Here is a 20,408-nt window from a genome sequence, read left to right as displayed (position 1 = left end):
GTGCTATTTAAGTAATTTAGTAGTTCATCTACGAATTCGAAAAATGAAGTCTTATTACCACAAGGAGGCCTATATACCTCAGGTACATAAAACAATCTAAAACGTACAGAAAGACATTTTACATGCTCATTAGTAATGGTAAGATTTGAAATGACCTCGTACTAGTTATGTTTTCGAACATAGATACCATCACGCTCACTACTTCGTGTTATGCCTTGGTATATGCACTCACCAAATTGGGTGGATTTTCACACTGTGTTAGCCATGTCTCAGTAAAAACCAACATATCGAATTTAGACTTCAATATTCCAAGAAATTCATGTAGTTTATCGCTTTTGTTTCTAATACTTCGTATGTTTAAATGCATAATTGACATAAAGTTATTAGGATTTAAATTGGAAACTGAAGGACTAAATGAATAATAATCATGATATGCACAAGAGCTATACCCGGGACTAGCCATGTATGGTGGTTTTCGTACACGCACATGTGTTGAAGAAGAAACGAAGCATTCATTCGACCATTTTATTAACATCGTCCAAACAGATTAGACGAAAAACCGGTGACGTTTCATTTCGTCTAGCGAAAATGTTGCCACCGGCTGTCCACACAAATTTCCAGTCAATAACTCTTTTCTTCCTAATGGTAACCCCGAGCAATTGCTTGCCCTCTTTCGTAAAGTGTTCATTGATGAATACGGGATGATATTTGTCATATCCTAGCATTTTAGTGTCAATTCTTGCTTTCTTCGCTTTAGCGAGAATGACATTCCTCTTTGCACGACGAATAAAACGAACGATAATGTTGGAGTCATTATGCCTAGCAGTGGGGACTCCCTGTGGCAAACGTCTATATCACATTCTTCAATATTTTCCTTTTACAAGTTTCCCAATTTTCGTCACCACTGGCATTAGGTCACTGACATGAGGTATTCCTTTGATTTCTGGATTGTTTGATCGCTGGTATCGCTCCACATCTTCCAGTCTACGCGTTTAGCATTTTGCAACTTCAGGTCTTGGTTGTTGCGCCGCACTTCACGCAACTCCTCTCGGGTCAGTTTATATCATGCCTCAGTCCTTTGAGGTCATTCAAAGCTTCCATGATTTCACGTGGCTCAACGGTCAATCCACTCCGCAGATCATCAACTAATTTCTTAGTCATTATATGCACCTATCTAACCAGTATCCGGCAAAAAAAAAAAAGACTCTCACACAACTCGGACCATTTGGACAGGGCAGTTCTTGTTCGGCAGCCGTGCACACGTGTAACGCTCGAGAAACACGAATAGAAATTGGCGCGTCTCACCTTCAAGAGCCGATATCTTTTAGCTGCGCGCTCAATGCGCACCGCTGCCGAAGTGCAAGCGTAGGTGTAGGTTTGTGGGCGCCTTTTGTAGCCAGCCGTAGCGTCCACCACCACCCAAGGTATCAATGAATACAATATAACTGGAACTGATATTTCAAGAACTACACAACGGAACCATAGAATTCATTTCAGAGCGCAGCTCTTTGGCGTCCGTTCCTGGGTTTCGCGTCGGCGTCGTCGTCGGCCTCGTAACCAGCTCCGCACCCCTTTCATCCCCCCAGCGCTAGCAGCGACCGACTGATACCGCTGGATGCCGCTGACGCCGCTAGAGAGTCAAGATAACGTGACTGCATAGAACACCGTCGCCGCCATGCAGAAAGAGGAGGAAAGGGTCCCCCCCCCCTGTTCTTGTGTGGCGGATAGGGTGCTCTTCAGTTGCCGACACGCCGGTTATTCGTTGTCCCTGAAACCAACTCCGCAGCTGGGGTTGACTCACTATCGGCGTCAGCGGCATCAGTCAGTCGCTGCTATCTCTTCCCTCCTCCCTTTATCGTGTTGTCCGCTTGCTGCGCGCGCTTCTGCCCCCATCGTTTGCCGCTGGGTGTACACGCTGCCCCCCTCCCCCCTCTTCCTGCGAGTCTCCGGTTGTCAAAGCGCCGGCTCGAACTTAATTCCTTTCTTCGCTCCTCCTCCAATGCAACCAACCCCTGTGCGGTGGCAATCAGAGAGCCAGATCGGTGGCGGCGGATCTGTATATGTGCACCGCCCGAGCCGAAATTGCCGCTGCCGTTCGCCCTGTGCGGTGGCAATCAGAGAGCCAGATCGGTGGCGGCTTGACATAAAGACAAACAGCAATTTCCTAACACTTATGCGGGAGAACATCCCGTTCCTCTCGCTCGTAACGCGTCCCACGGCTGTGACAACCTCGCGAGGCACTTGTATACATCTCGTCTTTGAGAATCAAGCATTGGTGTACCAAGTCGAACATATATCAGTCTATTTGTCCGACCACAAAGCTTCCTTCATGACTGTCAAGAACTGTTAGTGGAGTCTTTGTTAAAGGAATACGTGTGAAAAATTAAAAAAAAATTCTGTGATAGCGCATACATGTGTTGCTCGATTTCTTTGCCTCAATCTATCGAAAAGGTGAAACAGCTTATTTGCTGCGCTCAAATTTCGCATTAGGAAGTAACGTGATCGTCGGCAATTTTTTTTTCTTTACGCAAATAAACAATTTAACTTGAGTAACGAATCTCCACGCCTCTTCTGCTTCTTTCGACACGCATAAGTTTTGGTGCCAATCTACTCATCTTGTTCAGTTTTTTTTTTTCTTCGTCTTCTTACCATCTGATTGATACGTGTTTCCACATCAAGTGAAGTGTCTCACGTTTGCTGCTATAGCCGATTTCAATGTACGGGGGGCGTAACTGCGGGCGCCTGTCAAGCTGATCTTAACGGTAGCTTTTGACCGCAGCTCCCTTCATCTTTTTGGTGGCAATAAAATTGTATTGTATCGCATAATGGCCAGCGAAAGAAAAACACGTGCAGCTAGAAGCGTATATGATATTTTGGGGTTTTACGTGCCAAAACCACTTTCTGATTATGAGGCACGCCGTAGTGGAGGACTCCGGAAATTTTGACCACCTGAGGTTCTTTAACGTGCACCTAAATCTAAGCACACGGGTGTTTTTCGCATTTCGCCCCCATCGAAATGCGGCCGCCGTGGCCGGGATTCGATCCCGCGACCTCGTGCTCAGCAGCCCAACACCATAGCCACTGAGCAACCACGGCGGGTAGCTAGAAGCGTTGAACGCATACTTAGCTATCTGCTGCAACGTGTTGATGAGTCGCTTCTCCTCTTTGCCCTGGTAGCTCTCCGGAAGGTAGAAGCCGAACGCCAGGATCACGTCGGCGCCCATCACGGCGCGCATCACCTGCAGGAACCAGCGCGGCACGCGTCGTCTGAATACTGCGGCGCCTCTTGGCCACTCGACTCGCGCGTGTTTCCCAGCCAACCTTAGCCAAGCTGTCTAAAGACAAAAAAAAATGAAGGAAACATTTGGTGGAAGATACGATTATAAAAGCTACGGTGTTCGGTAGTCAGACCACCCAAGACTGAGAACCGTAGGTTTTATAATCATATATTGTACCGCGTGTTTTTAGCAACTTGGCTAAAGTTAGCTGGGGCACCCCGTAAAGACGATGGCAGTGAACATATAGCAGAACGCTTCGACAAGTCGCAAAATCTTTAGCACATAGGCAAAACACGATGTAACCTACAGAGAGAGCAGCATTCATACTAACAAGGCCCTTACTCTTATATTTTTTGGCCCTGACGTCGCGCACGAAGACAGGAAAGGAAAATGAAAGAACAGGAAAGGACAGGGCAGATAGCCACACGATTTCCCGGTTCGCTACCCCACACTGGGGTGCAAGGAAAGCAAGAAAGAGAGAGAGAGAGAGACCACTGCGTGCACGCGCAGAAGGATGCGCAGCTGGAGCACAAAGAAACGGTCGCACTCTGGGCGGTGCACTGCACAAGCGCATAAATAGCTTCTTGCGCCAGCGACGGGTGTAGCCCCGGCCGGAGTATTCTTAACACGGAAAATATTATGGAGTCTAGATGGTTTAAAGTTATCTGAAGAGAAAGGCGTTAAAAGTTGTACAGAGGTCGGGCATACAATAGGTGCTCAATGGTGTCCCCGCATCTACAGTAGTTTCCCGATTGCGCCCTCTAAAAAATTCATGTATAATAATCCAAATTAACGTCGATAAACTTAGCTATCACCCAACTTGACGCTTAGCGGTTTGCGCGGACTATATCCAGTTTCACGCAAGGCAGGCAACGCTACAAAGAAGGCACTTCTACTACACTGCTCGCATTCGCGACCGAAAATTGGTGTGTCACATACGAATGAAATATGAATGTATACGAGCCACGTAATACAAAAGGTCTCTTACGCTTATGTCGCAACGTATGAAGTAAATATTACATGAATGACGTCTCAGGTCTGAACCCATTGACACGCGTATAGATTGTTTGTTTTCGGTGAAAGTTTCCCGCAGTCAATCTATTAAAACGTTATCGCTCAGGGCGAGACGCGCCTTCATATATCGGAAATTTGTCAAACGTTATCGCTGGTTCGATCCGTCGTCTGTTGTCACTGAACCTTGCGTAATGAGATTGTATGCGCGACGCGAATTATGTATAGTGCTTTCTCGAAGGCACGCGGGTACCAGCTCTTATGCTGGGACCGTCGACGAGTCACGTATAGCATCCGAAGTGCCTGACCCACAGATCAGATTTAGGCGATCGACGTCTGCACATGTGCTCGCCGTGTTCATTGTGCTGACATTTAGTTGTTTTGCTGGGCACAGGTTCGCCCAATACAGTTGGTTCCGTGACTTGCGTTGTGCCCCTGTCGTCGTTCAGAGTCACTGCGACGGCGACATTATGTACTGCTATGCGAGTGGAGCATTACATTTTTGCGGTGATCGGCCACAGCGCACCGCCGATTGCGCTAATAAGCAAAACATATCACGTCCGGTTTGGAAACACGACAAATGTGCTCATATATTACGTTATTCGACGTAACTATGTGGGCCGAGGTCAGGTCCGCTACAACAATGTGCGAGTCAACGAGCGAAAGGCCCGAGATCCGCTCGGACCGGTGGCAGAAGAAGCTTGATTTTCCTTCCTCTGACCTTGCAGCTCGCAGCACAAGGCACGAAACACGCGCGCCGAAGCGCATCATGTACAGAAGGCGGCCGAGGAGGATGACGATGGCAGCTATAGAGTAACCTTTCGCTTACAGGCGTGTCACTGCTGCGTGCCTCATAATCAGATCGTATAGTCTCGGCACGTATGGCCCATAATTTATCTCAGAATGGTTTATCAGATCTTCCTTTACATCCGCACGCGCAACCGACCGTCGAATTGATGATATATGACTAGATGTTCATTAAAAAGCGATGCAGATAAAAAAAAACGCACTGCGAAACACGCGGAGTGAGAAATCTCTAAATGCCCTACCTGCGCATGGCTTCCCATAAATGCTTGCACATAGTATATGACGCGCGCGCGCGCGTCGTAGCTTCGTGCAGGCATCATTTGCACAGGCACGTACTTCTGAATCAACCGATCCTGATCCCGATCACGGCGGCCGCATTCTAATGGGAACGGAACGCGAAAAACGCTCACCTCACCATTTATCGTTTGCATGTTAAAGATACCCAGGTGGTCAAAATTAATCCCGACCGCTCCAGTACGGCGTCCCTCATAATCAGATCGTGCTCTTAACACGTAAACCCCATAATATAACTTTATAATCACTGTGCGCTTAATTCTTAAAACAGTTGCGCCCCCTAGAGTGTATATTTGTCCCACAACTATAGTCGTCATCTGCCTTGCTTGCGTTTCCTTCCTTCAAATCGCTGGGCTCGCTACTTTCTTGTCGAGAATGCTATGTCACGCTGAAAACGCGCATGCCGTTCGTGACTTGGAAGTATTCGCGGCGTTAAAGAAAGTAAAAGCGAGCAAGACAGAGAATGATTATTGTTGTGGGACAAGATATGCGCCAAAGGATAACTTTTTTTAGGGGCGCTGTTCCTTTAGTTCGGTATTCGCGACCGACCAACAAGTATATATATATATATATATATATATATATATATATATATATATATATATATATATATATATATATATATATATATATATATATATATTCGAGTACGCACCAAAAGCACGGTACGCACGCGCGTCTTTTGTGTTCCGCCGCCAACGGAATGCGGTCGCCGCGGCCGGGAGTCGAAGCCGCGACTTCGGCACTCGGCAGCAGAACGTCACTGCGCCACCGCGACGCATCGAACCTCCGAACGAAAGCGCGGCGACGACCCGCACGCGTCGACCGGTCAGACGTTCGACGCACCTTGAGGACGTTGAGGAAGTCCGGCCCGCTGTCCGAGGTGAGCGCGAGGTTGAGCAGCGCGAGCCCGTCGAGCCCCGTGCGCTGGAGCCAGCCGAGGGCCAGCGTGGCGGCGCGGGTGCCCCGCGACCAGTCGGTGAACAGGTCGCGGTACGTGTCCGTCACCCGGGCCTCCCACAGGGAGACCAGGAAGTGGCAGCCGCCGCCCTCCTCCTGCTCGCGACGCTGGTTGACGAACCGCTGCAGCACTGCGACGGCGGCGACAAGTGCGGAATAAATGCGGTAAGAGCGAGGGGGAAAACGATATATATATATATATTAAATAGTTTTCAACGCCAACCCCAGAGATTCTTTGGTTTAAAAATTTATATTTTTCTTTTTACGCTACAACGGCCCTTATTGATTATTTTTTTTCCGCGTAGCTGGCTCCTATGAAGTGGGGAGGAAAGGAACGTGTAATGAATACTGCGAGCGCAGTGAATCTGTTTTGTTTCATTACTACCCTCGATTAAGGTTTCTGTGCAGCTTCACCACCAAGGGATGCGTCGGCAGACAAATCTCGCGTACACGATCCAATTTATTTATTTATTTACAATACCCCTAAAGGCCCAAAAAAATACACAAGTGTACATTCAGGTAGAGCATACATAAAAAGAAAGACATATACAAGAGATTTTTTTTTCTGCTCAACAAGGCAGTGTACGTATCATATTGAATCAAGAAACAAAAAAAAAAAAGCAACGTACATAAAAACGTCAGGAGCAAGCAACAACTCATAAAGCATAAAAAATATCAGGGAAACACACTTAATAAGAAAACAACATTTTTAACAGCACGTCACAGTAGTGCAAATTGTTTCCTTAAATTTGATTATGTCAGTTTCCATGGCTATGTATGAGGGTAAATCGTTCCACTCGATGATAGTGCGTGGTACGAAGGATTGAGCGAAAGTTCGTAAATATATAAGTTACTCACAGGCGGGTGGGTAACTTTCGTGCACCAACTATCATGCAGCAAGATTTAAAATTATGCAAATGCCACGTAGCTGGACCGAACCGAGGTAATGTTGTGTGCCATCACTTGGAGATACTCAGATTATTATTTTTTTCATTCCGCCAAATTACATGATAAGTCTTGACTAATTATTCAACTTCTCAATCATTATAATCAGATGAAAAGTTTCAATGATAAAACTGCAGAGAGACACACAGCTTTCTGTTGCCGAACACGTGCTACACAGGAGTGTTTCTCCAAGCGAAGCCCACGCGTACACGCAGTGTGCCTCGAGCGGCCAGTCGCGCGATCGTACTCTCCGTGTTTCGTTTTCTTCATTTGGAAGCAGAATACGCGTTTGGAATTTTAGCATTCGATTCGAAATTTTATACGATTCCAAGCCGGTATTTCTTTAGTATTCGTATTCGAGCTTCCGCGAATAATGAGGCCTTCGTCGGGTTAAAATCACCGTACACATTCATTTAAATTAAATCTAAATGTTACTGCAGTGCTGCAATTAAAATTAGATTAAATTCTCAAATTTTACGCGCCGAAACCACGATTTTATTATGAAGCACGCCGGAATAATTTTGACCACTTGGAACTGTTTAAAGTTCACCCAATATACGGTACACGGGCGCTTTCGCATTTCGCCCCCATCGAAATGTGGCATCCGTGGCCGAGAGTCGATCCCGCGACCTTCCACTTATAGCAGCGCCACGCTATAGCCACTAAGGCACCACGACGGCTGCAGTGCTACAATAAACATGCAAAAGTCTGTAAGCAAGATTTTTCACGCAGCTACCTTGCCCTAACCAATATGGCCGTATTCCCATCATTTCTCGTTAACAGATGAGACACGCTTTTTTTTTTTTTTTAAAGATTGACGGTGCGGGGAATGAACTCCGGCAGGAATGCTATCACCCTCCCGCATGATGACAGTTCAATTATGACTTCAGCCCGAAGTCCACCATCTTAGTTACGTCAAAGTATGTGTGTGGTGAAGCGCACTTGCAGGTTTTGCATATCGTCTATTCCCTACTCAGTTCGATCCGCCGGTTGTCACACGCATATGCCGTGTAGCATACCTGCCAATTTTTTCTGAGTTATCGTAGAACGCCTTCTCTTTAAGGCTAGTTTACGACTTTCGTGAAGACGCCGACAACTTCGTAATGTTTAATTATACGAATATTTGCTGTTTTCTTTACTTGAAGCAAATAGGTAAAGCAAAGAGAAAGAAGAGGCCAAGGCAGAATATGTCAACTGCCAGCCAGAGGGTTAACGTAGTTGGCACAGCATACCGGCGCGTCCCTGCTCGGCCGAGTTTGGCCGGATGATCTGCGCCTGCAGGTCGATCACGGCGTTCATGAACACCAGGTGCGTGCACAGGTGCGTCGGGAAGTCTCCCTCGAATGTGTCCGCGAACAGGCACATCAGAGCGCGGCTGCCGTTGCCGCTGTCTGGAGAAGGTCGAATAGATTGATTGATTGATTGATTGATTGATTGATTGATTGATTGATTGATTGATTGATTGATTGATTGATTGATTGATTGATTGATTGATTGATTGATTGATTGAAGCAGAGGAGTAAGAAATCTATATGTAGCTCGCCAGAAGTGGCACACATGGAAACGTCGTCAGAGCGTGAAAGAGACATCATATCGCTTTATTTTTTTGACGACACTTGCTTGAAATACGACGTCAAATAAAAGTATAAGTGAACAAACAAGTCCTGACACACGGTGTGCAATGGTGACGACCAGCCTCGTGCTTTTGTGTGCGTGTGTGTGTGTGTATTTTTCTTCAATTGCTTTTCCTTCGTGGCATTTTTACCCATCGTAATTAGCTCTCGCATAAAAACGCGCATAGTGTGTCTGTCCCCCGTGGTGATTCAGTGTTCATGGGGCATCACTGATGACCGCGGGTTTGACTCACGGTCGTGGCAGCCGCATTTTGTTAGAGAGGCAGAGCGTACGAACGCTCGTGTATACCACGATTCGGGTGCAGGAGTCTCACGTGGTCAAAAAGTAATTACGCAGCCTTCCTACGGCGTCCTTCACTTCCGCTCTGCTGCTTTGGGAATCAGTCAATCAATCGATCCATGATAATGTGTTTTCGACGACATTTGTCAATGTCATCAAGCACCATTTCTACGAAGACTGCCTTGGAGAGACCTTCATACCTGCAATTGTCGAAGACCATGTGTGCGAGCTTCCGTTGGCTTTGGGGCCCGTGCCCGCAGCTCGTCTCAGGCCGCTAGGAACTGCATTATTAGACAGCCTAGTCACGGGACTGGGATCATTTCAAAAGACTTACGAAGATTCTTAGCAACGAAAGTAAGGGTCATAACCATTAATAATAGGTTTTTTTTGGCAACACGTTATTCGCGCCGACAGACATTAAGTGTGAGTTACAGTCACTGATTAATCCTGTAAAACTCAAACACTGTACCAAATCAAAGAAAATTATAACTTCATCCCCTTTACATATGACCATGAAGATTATATTTGTACAAAAATCAACTAGTACAGTAATTAATTAATGATTCAATGGATTGCTGTGCTATTAACAAATAACATTTCGCTCCGGCGAAGTAAAAGCGCTATACTACAGAATAGTGATTACGCTTCCCGTACTTAAATCAGATTTTGAGGTAACAACAGAGCGGAGCATAAATAATATTTTGGGCATTACAGGGTTAACTAATCGCTAATCTAATATTTGCTAATTAACCAGAAGTATCCTTTTGGTCCAATGTAATGAATGCGGAACTGAAGCCGATCAGTGTTCAGGCGTGTCCGCTTACGGTAGAAATCCTCAGAGTAGCATCAACGTTCAAATATGCCTCGCAAAATTGGCGGTGAAATTTCGAGTGCAATTCACAAACGAGGCCTTGGTTGCGGATTGCAGCATAAGCCTACTTGGAACTTACTTTAAATCTACTTGGAACAGTTGATGACAAGTTAGGAACGCAATGGCAAATACATCACTGTAGGGCTTCTACAATTGCGCTAGCCAGTTGCTTTCGCTTCTTTCAGCGACGTCTAAGTGAGGGGGCGAACTTACTTCAATATCAAACTGTATCTTGACAACTATGTTTTGGAGCGGGGAGGCACAGGCGGGCCCGTGCCGTGCGGTTTTGTGAGGCGAGCTTGCGCCGGACTCTCAGGAAGCCACCGAGTGTAATGCACTTCCTCATAGAGAATTGTGGTACTTTCTGAATTCGCAAGTGAGCGCCCGTACACGCAAAAGTGCACGGACTACAGGCTCGGTGAAAAAAAAATTGAATTTATTCGTTCTTTAGACGCACCAACTGAAATTGACAAGTACAGCGGAAAGTTCGCAATGCCAAGTTTAAGTGCAGCCCCCAATTTTAAGTTACATTCATAAGTAGCGATATGGACTTGTAGGTACGCCTCTACTAAAGAGAAGTTAAGCGCAGAGAAAGCGGAGGAGAGAAAAGATGACATGGTGAAGCTATGTCCACCGCAGAAGAAAAAGAACTAAGGCACGGTGAATATGTGTGTCCACCCTGCCCTTTTTTGTTTTTCCTGCGGTTAACTTCCTTTTACATTCATAGGCGGAGAAGGAAATCTGATTTATCGCGAAATCCATGGTTCGTATGCTTTTGCTCAGGGGAGTACACGTATTTAACGTTGACCAGCTTCATTTTCTGCGATTGCAACACGTGCCCTTAAGCAATAAATTGAAGGTTAGTCGGTGAGTATTGTTTAATTAGTTGATCATTGATGTTCCGATATTTATAGGTTCCTTGATACCGCATTTATTAGTCTAGACAACTTTCATGAGTGTGCACCTGAGGCGAGGACAGCCAAGTCGTCGAACGTTGTCGTCGACTTCGGGCTCCGCCTGTCTGGATCTGGAATGCCGGAGGCACTGCCGTAGTCGTCAACCGCTGAAATTTGGCAAAGACGCTGTAAGAAAAAACCGACACACACAACGGTCTTGGCTAACCAAGCTCGTTACTCACCGTTTCTCTCTGGCTGCAGGATGTCGGCTTTCTCGTAATACTTCGCAGGTTCTATATCTGTCGAGGAGAAATAAACCTTATTTTGGCTTGTCCTTTCGTAACCTTGTTTTTTTATTATTGGGTAGTTGTAGGCGATGTCCTATTTTACGCCCCGACGACGACTCCCTTTGAGTAATAAAACGAGATCTCTAAGGCTATGCTTCTGCTGGCTACAGGCGTTGGAAGCTATTTCAGAAGCCGGAAACACGTCATGGACACGATGTGTTGTATATCAACTGCTAACTTACGAGTTACATTCCGCTAGTTATTCGCAACCAAAAGTGAAATAAAGCATACAATGACTTACAAGGATTCTTTCTTTCTTTCCTTTTTGTACTTGTATCGTTTGTATAATCAGCGCTGAACCAGCGTGCAACGCCAACCACAGGGCCGTAACACACAGCCCAGCGAGCGGAGGATCCAGTTTACAGTAGCACACATGCTGTGATTTTGCACCAGCCAATTCACCGCTCATCTTGAGGTACACGTATCTAGCTTTAAAAAAATATCTGGGATATCTCGTGCCAGAACCCCGATATATGATCGCGAGGTACGCCGTAGTGGGCGGACTCCGAAAGAATTTTGACCATCCGGGATATTTTTAACGTGCACCCAATGCACGGTACACGGACGTTTTCGCCCCCATCGAAATGTGGCCGCCGCGGCCGGGATTCGATCTCGCGACATCTGGCTACGCCGCGCAAAGGCAAATCCACTACGCCACACACGGCAGGTGTGTATCTATAGCTTCGTTCTAAAACATGCTAGAGCATGCGTTCCTACGTTCTAGAACGCTTTCGAACGTTGGAGCGCAGGCGCACCTCAGAGCCATTGTGTCCATGAGCAGAGCTTGGTTGGATGCATTGGGCTAATGCAAACGTCGATACAGGCGTGTGTCTGTTATCGTTAAATATGTCGCGTCATCTTCGTGGCCTCCCTGCCGGACGGAGTGCGCAAATTTCTTGTTAGACACTCAAACTGCCATCGTGCCTCCTGGCAAGCGCTGGGTTTCTATAGGAAATATTCATGTGACGTTCCGCATGCGGTAGCTTTCATGCCGTTGCAATAAACAAACTGACCGAGATAGCACTTACGCTGGCTGTGCACCACTATGGCGGCCTCGATGATGTCAAAGCCCACCCGCTATTGCAGCACCGCACGCTATCATTTTGTGCATATTGCGACTTACCATTGTCAACAGAAGCAGGTCCTGAACAAACAAAAAAAAAGGAAGAGAGAGAGAGAGAGGTGTTATTTGCCTGCCCTTACATTTCGATCTGAATACCTCGCTAAAGTTTACTCGGCGTATATACACCACATAACAGGTCTTTTGCATTTTCGTGGTTAATTAATAGAAAAATTCCCGCTCGGATTGTGGCCGGACAAGTTGCGATTTGTCGCCTTCGGAGTCGTTCCGACTTTGTAGTTCTAAGCGACAACTTTTGCAGTGCGTTCTCAAATGGAGGAATGGAACGATATTCGCCTACATTTGTTATGCTTTGACTAACAATAGGCGGGCGACAAATCCTGGCTGCTAGAGGAAACGAGTGAGGCAAGCCTCTGCCATGCATCGAGCGCAGGTCCGCATACACAGAACACACGCGAGGGAGCAGTGCAGCGTTATATTGCGGAATGCGCCCAGTACAGTTCAACCAACGTTCGAGCAGTACTTAGTGCAAAAAAAAGCTGGGCAAGTCGAAATTTAGATAATTGAGACATATCCAGCGCTTTACGGGAGAAAAAGAAACACTGAGAAAGTTGTTAAAAAGAATTATCTTGGGAGTACCCACGTGAAGCGAAGCTTTCCTAAAACGGTTAATCAAACGCTATAAATTTACCCATTTCATTTCTGCGTCATTGGGGCAAAGGAAATCGGAGCGCACGCTTGTGGCTCTCCCGCACCCGTGCTACGCAATGTAACACACGCGGCAGTCATCTCGAAGAGCCAGTTGGCGTTGGTGTGATAGAAATAATCGTGCGATTGTGCTTTAATGGCAATGCAGGAAATAAAATGTATTGTGGTCTAGTGGTTAGAGCATCGCGCTGCTGTGCTGGTGGACCGAGGTTCGATCGCAACTTTAGGCACGTAATTAATTTTTAAACTTTTTTTTATGTGTGTGAGCTACTCGGCGAGACAACAGCAGCAGCCACATTTGGGAAAGCCCGGGAGTGCCCCCCCCCCCCCAATGCAGACAATGCAGGAAGCTGAAGAGCAGCGGCGTCTCCATTTCTGATGATTTTTCGAAAGAAACGCTGGCGAAGCGTAACATGCTCTGGGATTCCGCGAAACAAGAAAGTGAGGACGGGCATCGCGTGCGCTTGAATTGCGACAAACTGCACGCGGACTCTGACGTGCACACGTGGGATCGATCAAAGCGCAGCCGTGTGAAGGTTCCGTATTCTAACAGACGCCCTACTGCTGGTACGGGTGACTGACGGAACAAAAAATGTGATTCCAATGCCTTCCGCTTGATCAATTTGAACGCTAGAAGTTTAGTAAACAAAATTGCAGACTTAGAATGTATCCTGGCTAATTACGATCCCCATGTGCTTACAATAACTGAAACATGGCTGCGGCCCGAAATACAAGACCAAGAGCTCGTACCACCTAATTACAAAATCATACGAAGAGACCGCGATGCTCGTGGGGGCGGAGTTGCTATTGTATTCAAGGCCGATATTGACTGTGTGCAAATTACTGACATTCCAACACATGAAAGCATCTGGTGTGAAATTAAGCTAGATAAAACAAGGATAATTCTTGGAACTGTTTATAGACCGCCTAAATTGTCCATTTCCTATCTTGAAGATATGCAGCTTTACTTAGAAAGCTTTAAAAAGCGCAGCTGTCGCATAATTATTGCTGGGGATTTCAACTTGCCAGTGATTGATTGGTCCACGCTTAGCGCTCAGCCTCGCGAAGATGCCCATTGTGAACTACTTCTAGAAATAGCTTTCAGTAAGGATTTACAACAGGTAGTTCATGAGTGCACACGCGTAGTTTGGAAATCAAGATCTGTATTAGACTTGGTGTTCCTAGACGGGCGATTTGAAGACTACGACGTATCGGTTGAAACCGGCCTCTCGGATCATAGGCTAGTTTATGTGGAGATAAAGTCTACCGCTGTATACCCGAAGGCTGGTATTACTACGCATGTTCTGTGCTTCGATAGAGCCGATGACACAAGCATTATTGATCATCTTTCACTGTGTTTTGATGAATTCACTTCGACGGATGACCTCAATGCGATGTGGATTGCGTTTAAAGATATTGTTTTTTACTGCGTAAACAGATTTGTGCCAACTCGGAAGAAGAAAATAAATAAACGGAACCCGTGAATAACCCGCGAAATTATACATTTAAAGCGGGAAATTAGCCGTGAGAGACAGAAGTCAAACAAAGATCATAATAAAATTTCGGCGCTAAGCTCTATATTGCGCACAAATATGGCTGCTGCTAAAACAAATTACTATGACGTGACATTAACTAATTTTATGAAGCGCGATCCGCACCGTTTTTGGCGCCATTTGTCGCGTAATAACGAAGGTCCAAGTGTCATTGTCGCTAATGACGAACTTGTGTCGGACAGCTCGCGTATGGCAGTATGTTTTAATGATTTTTTTTCAATCTGTCTTTACTGACACTTCTGCAGATGGTCTTTCTCCCCTCTCTCTAGAATCCCCGTACACATCACCAATGCCTAATATTCAGGTTTCGCATGAAGGCATTGTAGCTCTTTTGCTTAAAATTAACGATAAGAAATCTGTAGGTCCAGACGGCATACCAAATGCCTTTCTGCGCAGATATGCGGAATGGGTAGCTCACTATCTAGAGACCATTTTTAATTCTTCGCTGAAACAAAAACGGGTCCCAGATGACTGGCTGGTCGCAAAAGTGGTTCCGGTTCACAAGTCTGGTGAACGGCAACATATTGGAAACTATCGGCCAATTTCACTCACGTGTGTATGCTGCAAGCTACTTGAACACATAGCTTCAAAGTCCATCTACGCCTACCTTGAAGACAAGAAAGCTTTTTTCCCCAATCAGCACGGGTTTCGACAGCACCTTTCGACTGTCACACAGTTGATAGAAACGATCAACGATTTTTCAGCGTCCTTGAACAATAGAAAGCAGGTCGACGCTATATTTTTAGATTACTCGAAGGCTTTCGATCTGGTCGTACGCAATGAATTAATTAAAAAACTGATGGAAATGAATATAAATTATGATGTTGTTATGTGGATTCGCTCATATCTTACCGATCGGACACAATACGTTGAAATAAATGGTAACAAATCTAACCAATTAAAAATAACCTCAGGCGTTCCACAGGGATCCGTTTTAGGACCACTTCTTTTTCTAGTTTACATAAATGATATTGCTCATAACATAAGTAACGACATAATCATCCGGTTATTTGCAGACGATTGTTTATTATATCGTGAAATCAATAACCAAAACGATCAGGCGTCACTTAGTCAAGCCCTTAAAGCTGTAGAAGTCTGGGCCGCAAAAAATAAAATGAAAATTAACGAATCTAAATCAGTCATGCTCAGAGTTACAAATAAAACAAAGCATGTTATTGAGTGTAATTATGAGATGAACTCAACAATTCTAACCGAAGCTGAAACGATAAAATACCTAGGTTTAACAATTTCGAAAGACTTAATTTGGAAATCACACATAGACAGAATTTGTGGAGCTGCAGAAAAAAAGTTATGGTTCCTTCGCCCGAAAATTAAAGCTAGCAACGACACCCGTCAAACTACCTGCATATTTAACTTACATTAGACCAACGTTAGAGTATGCCAGTGTCATTTGGGATCCGTTTCAATCTGGATTAATAAACCGCATTGAGAAGATACAGAGAAAATCTGCAAGGTTCATTCTTTCCCGGTATTATCGTACTGACTCTGTTTCCGAAATGCTTCGGTTGCTTGATTTGCCTCCACTGGCTCAACGGCGGAAGTTAGCTAGACTTAAATTTCTTTTTTTTTTGTTATCAAAAGGCCACTTCAATATTGAAACCACACCCTATCTTGCTCCCAGGCAGGCTAGAAACGTCAGATCAAGCAATCATTGCATGTTCTCAATTCCAAAAGCTTATCTGGACATGTACGCTTATTCATTTTTTCCGCGAACGATTAAGGAATGGAACAGTTTGCCGGCGTCTGTTTTGCAGTCGAGTAGCATTAAAATCTTTGAGGAACGCGTTAAAAACTTTTATGAAATTGAAGTGTGAAATTAGTGGTGCCGTGCAAACATTGTCACACTATTCTAGAAATACATACAATAGTCTTTCTTTTATGCTGCCTCCTATATCCCTGTCACAATGTTAGAAACATGTATTTCTTAGCCAAACTATTGTATTTGTATTTCGTTATTTGTTTTGCATTGTATTTCCAACATTCATTGCTTCATGTCCTATTTACGTTTGTAAAGTGTTAACATTTTTTACGCTACGTGCAAACCTTCTGTACCCACCCTGTTACGGCCAAGAAGGCCAACAGTATTTGGGAAAAAAGAAAAAAAAGAAAAAAATTCGCTGTCAAATGACAGGACATGCAGGAAGGACACTGGGGCGCCCTTCCTGTTTTGTCGACCAGTGTCCTTTTTCTTCTGTCTTTTCTGTGTTGTTCAAGAGCATTTTTTTTTCTTTTTTTTTTCCTGAGGTGTTGGAAATGTCGCAGAATGTTCGAGCGCACTGGCGCCGGACGTCTGAAGTTTTGCGAGTTCGAGGCGTTCTGAACATTTTATGGTTCTGCCGTTCTTAATGAAAAAAAAAAACACCGTTCCCGCTGACAGACTCACCGGCAAAGATGCCGTACTTGTTGATGGCCGTGAGCGTAACGATAATGAGCAGGCCCTGGAAGACGGCGGCCATGGCCACCAGCACTTGGTTGCCGGTGCAAGGCCACGAAAACGAGGCGGGCAGCCGGCCCACCTGCGACTCGTCCTCCGAGCTGCTCACCGTGTCCAGCGTAGTCATGGGCACGCTCTCCGAGAAACTGCGCAGCGTCGTGCAAGCAGCACTCTGAGTGCTCGTCGAGATCCGCGTGCACTACTTTTCCCTTATGAAGCAAATGATCTCATTTGGCTCTTCCGCCCGTGTTCGTTGCCGTCGGTGGTTGATGGGAGGATTGTGGCCGCCGATACATGTGCAAAAAGCACGTGCTCTTCGCGCAGCCTAGTTGCGGGGCGCGTTCGCCACCAAACGCCGACTATGCATTGGAGCGTGTGAAGGTTTAGACGCTTGGATGTTGTGATTGAGCGCATGGAATGGACAGCCCTTCTCGTCTGCCTATCCCCCTTATGCCGGCTGCTGGTGAGGAGGATGGCAGACGCCTCCCATGGCGGTGCTCGCACCGTTGGAGACAACACGTAAACGGCGAATCGGCTTATAACACCGCTGCAGATGTGCTAGTTAATGGCTCTGTCCCCTACGGAATTACGCAATGAAACAATAACGAAGTGCTTGGATCCTCAGAAACCATTCGTTATACAGTTCCCTTCGTTGCAAAAGTCGCGCACCCCACAGCTCACAATAGAATTGGGACAGAATTATTCCTTCGTTATACAGGTCATTTCGTTGTAAAGGTGTTAGTTGTGGAGGCGATCGACTGTATGCCTATCTACACAAGCGCGCGACTCCTTTATAAAGCAAATAGCTTTCTAGAAGTGTTCACTTGCATTGACTGAAGGACTACGAGAGGTAGACCCGACCAGCGGCTCGCAACCATCGTTCTATGTTCGACTCCCTCTTGGCATTCGTCAGGGTTAGCGGCCTCGATTGTACACAGACTGTAGCCCTGTGACCGCGGCCCAGTTTTTCTTCTTCTCCTCTACCCCTTCACCAAAACCGGATAATGAGCCATCCCAATCTCATTAAACAGCCATTGCAGAAAAGGTGTGGAGCGCAGTAATTATGAGAGAGAGAGAGAGAGAGAGAGAGAGAGAGAGAGAGAGAGAGGGGGGGGGGCGGTAAGATTTCAAACGGCGGTCAATCTCCGCCTTGCGTGCGAAGTTCCGAGCGATAGCAGTGTTACACTCTAGCAGTGTCGTGCAGGGTGTGCGGGCATGGCCGTGGTTGCCGGCTGTTTTGTTTTTGAAAGTCCAAATGTTAATAGGGTGAAATGCAATAAAGAAAACTGTACAAACTACTATTATGTTCTTCTTTTCTTGGGGGAAGGGGGAGATTGGAAGGCTTCTGTATTGTAATAAGCGATTTGGCAAGCTCTCGTTTTTAGTAGCGTTTGGTGTGTTATTTAAAGTACTTTTCGCTACCCGCTCCATTAGATGGGCCTTTTGGAATGGCCTCGAATCCCAAAACCACTCTATGCATAGAACGATAGAAAGCTGAGCTAGTTGGTAAGGATTGATTATGCAAAGTGAGGCTCAAAAAAGAAAGAAGACACAAAACTCATCTGCGCATGCTCAGGAAAGGTAACACCACGTGTCAGTCGGTTACACGTGCCGGTCTACGTGAGAGATAACTGTTAAGGCACTTAATCTCTCCCTTATGTAAAGTAATCGAAGGCTGACTCACGCACGCACTTCCACCATTATAGAAATGCCATGCCTCTACCATAAGACGCGTATCTTCATTCTTATGCCTGTACAATATCGCGCATTCATCTAACTCAGGCGTGCAGTTACAATCTCGGCAATGTAGCGAAAGATTAGAAGGCGATCCACCGGTTAACGACCTTTTATGTTCCATTAGCCTCTGATTGATACACCGTCCCGTTTGCCCTACGTAGAACTGGCCACAGTTAAGGGGAATTTTATAAAACACACCCATACGACAGTCGGTAAAACGGTTGTTCTTATTGTGTTTCACTGGTCAAATATCTGTTCGTTTTTTGCCTTTTACCCGCTCCTTTTTATTCTGTACGGCAGCGCATATCTTACCTAGCTTATTGGGAGCAGTGAAAGCAACATTAACACCATATCTACTTGCAACTTTTTTAAGCCTGTGCGACACTGAATGAATATACGGAATAGCCACTACTCTTTTTTTGCTATTACTGTTTTCTATAATCACGTCCATCCCTCTCGAAACCGACTTCTTTAGGCGCTCAGCCACAGTGGGCACCACTACACTAGGATAACCTGCTTCTAATAGGCGCCGGACCTGCGCATTAAAACTGGCGCTCATTTTGTGCATGCAGGATTTGGTGTGGGAAGACTTAAGGCACGACATGGCAATTCCGTTTTTTACTACTTTGGAATGCTTGGATTGAAAGTTTAGCAACGGCTTCGAAGATCTTGGGGAGTACTGCCAACAAACATGATTTTGTTCGAAGATCAAGGAAATGTCAAGAAATTGAATTACGCGTCGCTGAGGAAATTCCTTGGTGAACTTTAATCCTCCCCCATAAAGTTTGTGACTTCTTTCTTTTTTCGCCTCAGTGCTCCCTTCAGTTGATAGTCGGCGTTCGTGTTGTCCACTTCTCTACTCTTGTGTCCCGTCTGCACGCCTCACTTCTTTTTTGCATAATGGACACTCTATGCATAATTGCCTCGCGTCAGGCATTTCGCGAACATTAAGGTCCAAGTCCTCTGCTGAGGCTTTTCCACTGCACTGCGCGGCGGGCTGAAGCGTGCGACTACCGCGAAACTGGACAGGTGGGGCATGCAATTTTCGCTATTGAGGCTTGGTGTACGCGTCAGTCCCTATTACGTTGTAATCAAAAACGAGAAAGCACCTAAGTGAACAGTTACGTAGAGCCGCTCATACCCAGCGCCACTTACATGAGTTTGCATCAGACAAGCTTCGTGCAACAGCGGCGTATACTCACTGCCTCATATACCTATTTTAGACTGTGCTGGGTCTTCGGCATCGGCTAACAAAAACTGAGTTGACTCGGACTAAGAAGGCTTTTGCATTAAATCTATTTTCAGATCTATTCCAATCTAAGCAGCAGATTATTCAAAGACTGCTCAGCTACCTGAGTGACTGCTCACGTTATTCGGAAGTGCTACGTCGCTTTCTCGCAGTTCTTACGACGATTCGTCAAGGTGCCTTCATCATACGGGCGCTTCGGGGCTCTCGCGCAAGCGGCGTTGCTGGACAATGCGTCAGCTTGCACTGCCGCAGCCGTACAAGTTGAAATATGGTCTCCAACATGGAGACGGAAAAATTCGACG

General features: G+C 45.9%; 1 protein-coding gene across 1 annotated transcript; it reads right to left on the bottom strand.

The window, feature by feature from the left end:
* Positions 1-24: 24 nt before the first annotated feature.
* On the bottom strand, positions 25-17,247 carry LOC142574455 (uncharacterized). The gene is made up of 8 exons (XM_075683525.1): positions 17,070-17,247; positions 11,219-11,275; positions 11,045-11,143; positions 9,410-9,490; positions 8,528-8,686; positions 6,237-6,481; positions 3,124-3,239; positions 25-28 (listed from the first exon to the last, which is right to left on the bottom strand). The coding sequence occupies exons 1-8, from the start codon at positions 17,245-17,247 to the stop codon at positions 25-27; spliced, it is 939 nt and encodes a 312-aa protein (XP_075539640.1).
* Between the last annotated feature and the right edge of the window lie 3,161 nt (positions 17,248-20,408).

The sequence above is a fragment of the Dermacentor variabilis genome, chromosome 3, assembly GCF_050947875.1.
Source record: "Dermacentor variabilis isolate Ectoservices chromosome 3, ASM5094787v1, whole genome shotgun sequence".
Taxonomy (NCBI): domain Eukaryota; kingdom Metazoa; phylum Arthropoda; class Arachnida; order Ixodida; family Ixodidae; genus Dermacentor; species Dermacentor variabilis.
The sequence above is the reverse complement of the archived record's forward strand: the minus strand, read 5'-3'. Positions and strand labels throughout refer to the sequence as shown.

Excerpts from the sequence above, each read along its gene's own strand:
- LOC142574455 (XM_075683525.1), bottom strand. The coding sequence starts at position 17,247 with ATGACTACGCTGGACACGGTGAGCAGCTCGGAGGACGAGTCGCAGGTG. Across the intron at positions 6,482-8,527 it reads GGCCGAGCAGGGACGCGCCG|TGCTGCAGCGGTTCGTCAAC; the intron begins GTATGCTGTGCC and ends CCGCCGTCGCAG. Across the intron at positions 3,240-6,236 it reads ACTTCCTCAACGTCCTCAAG|GTGATGCGCGCCGTGATGGG; the intron begins GTGCGTCGAACG and ends TGGTTCCTGCAG.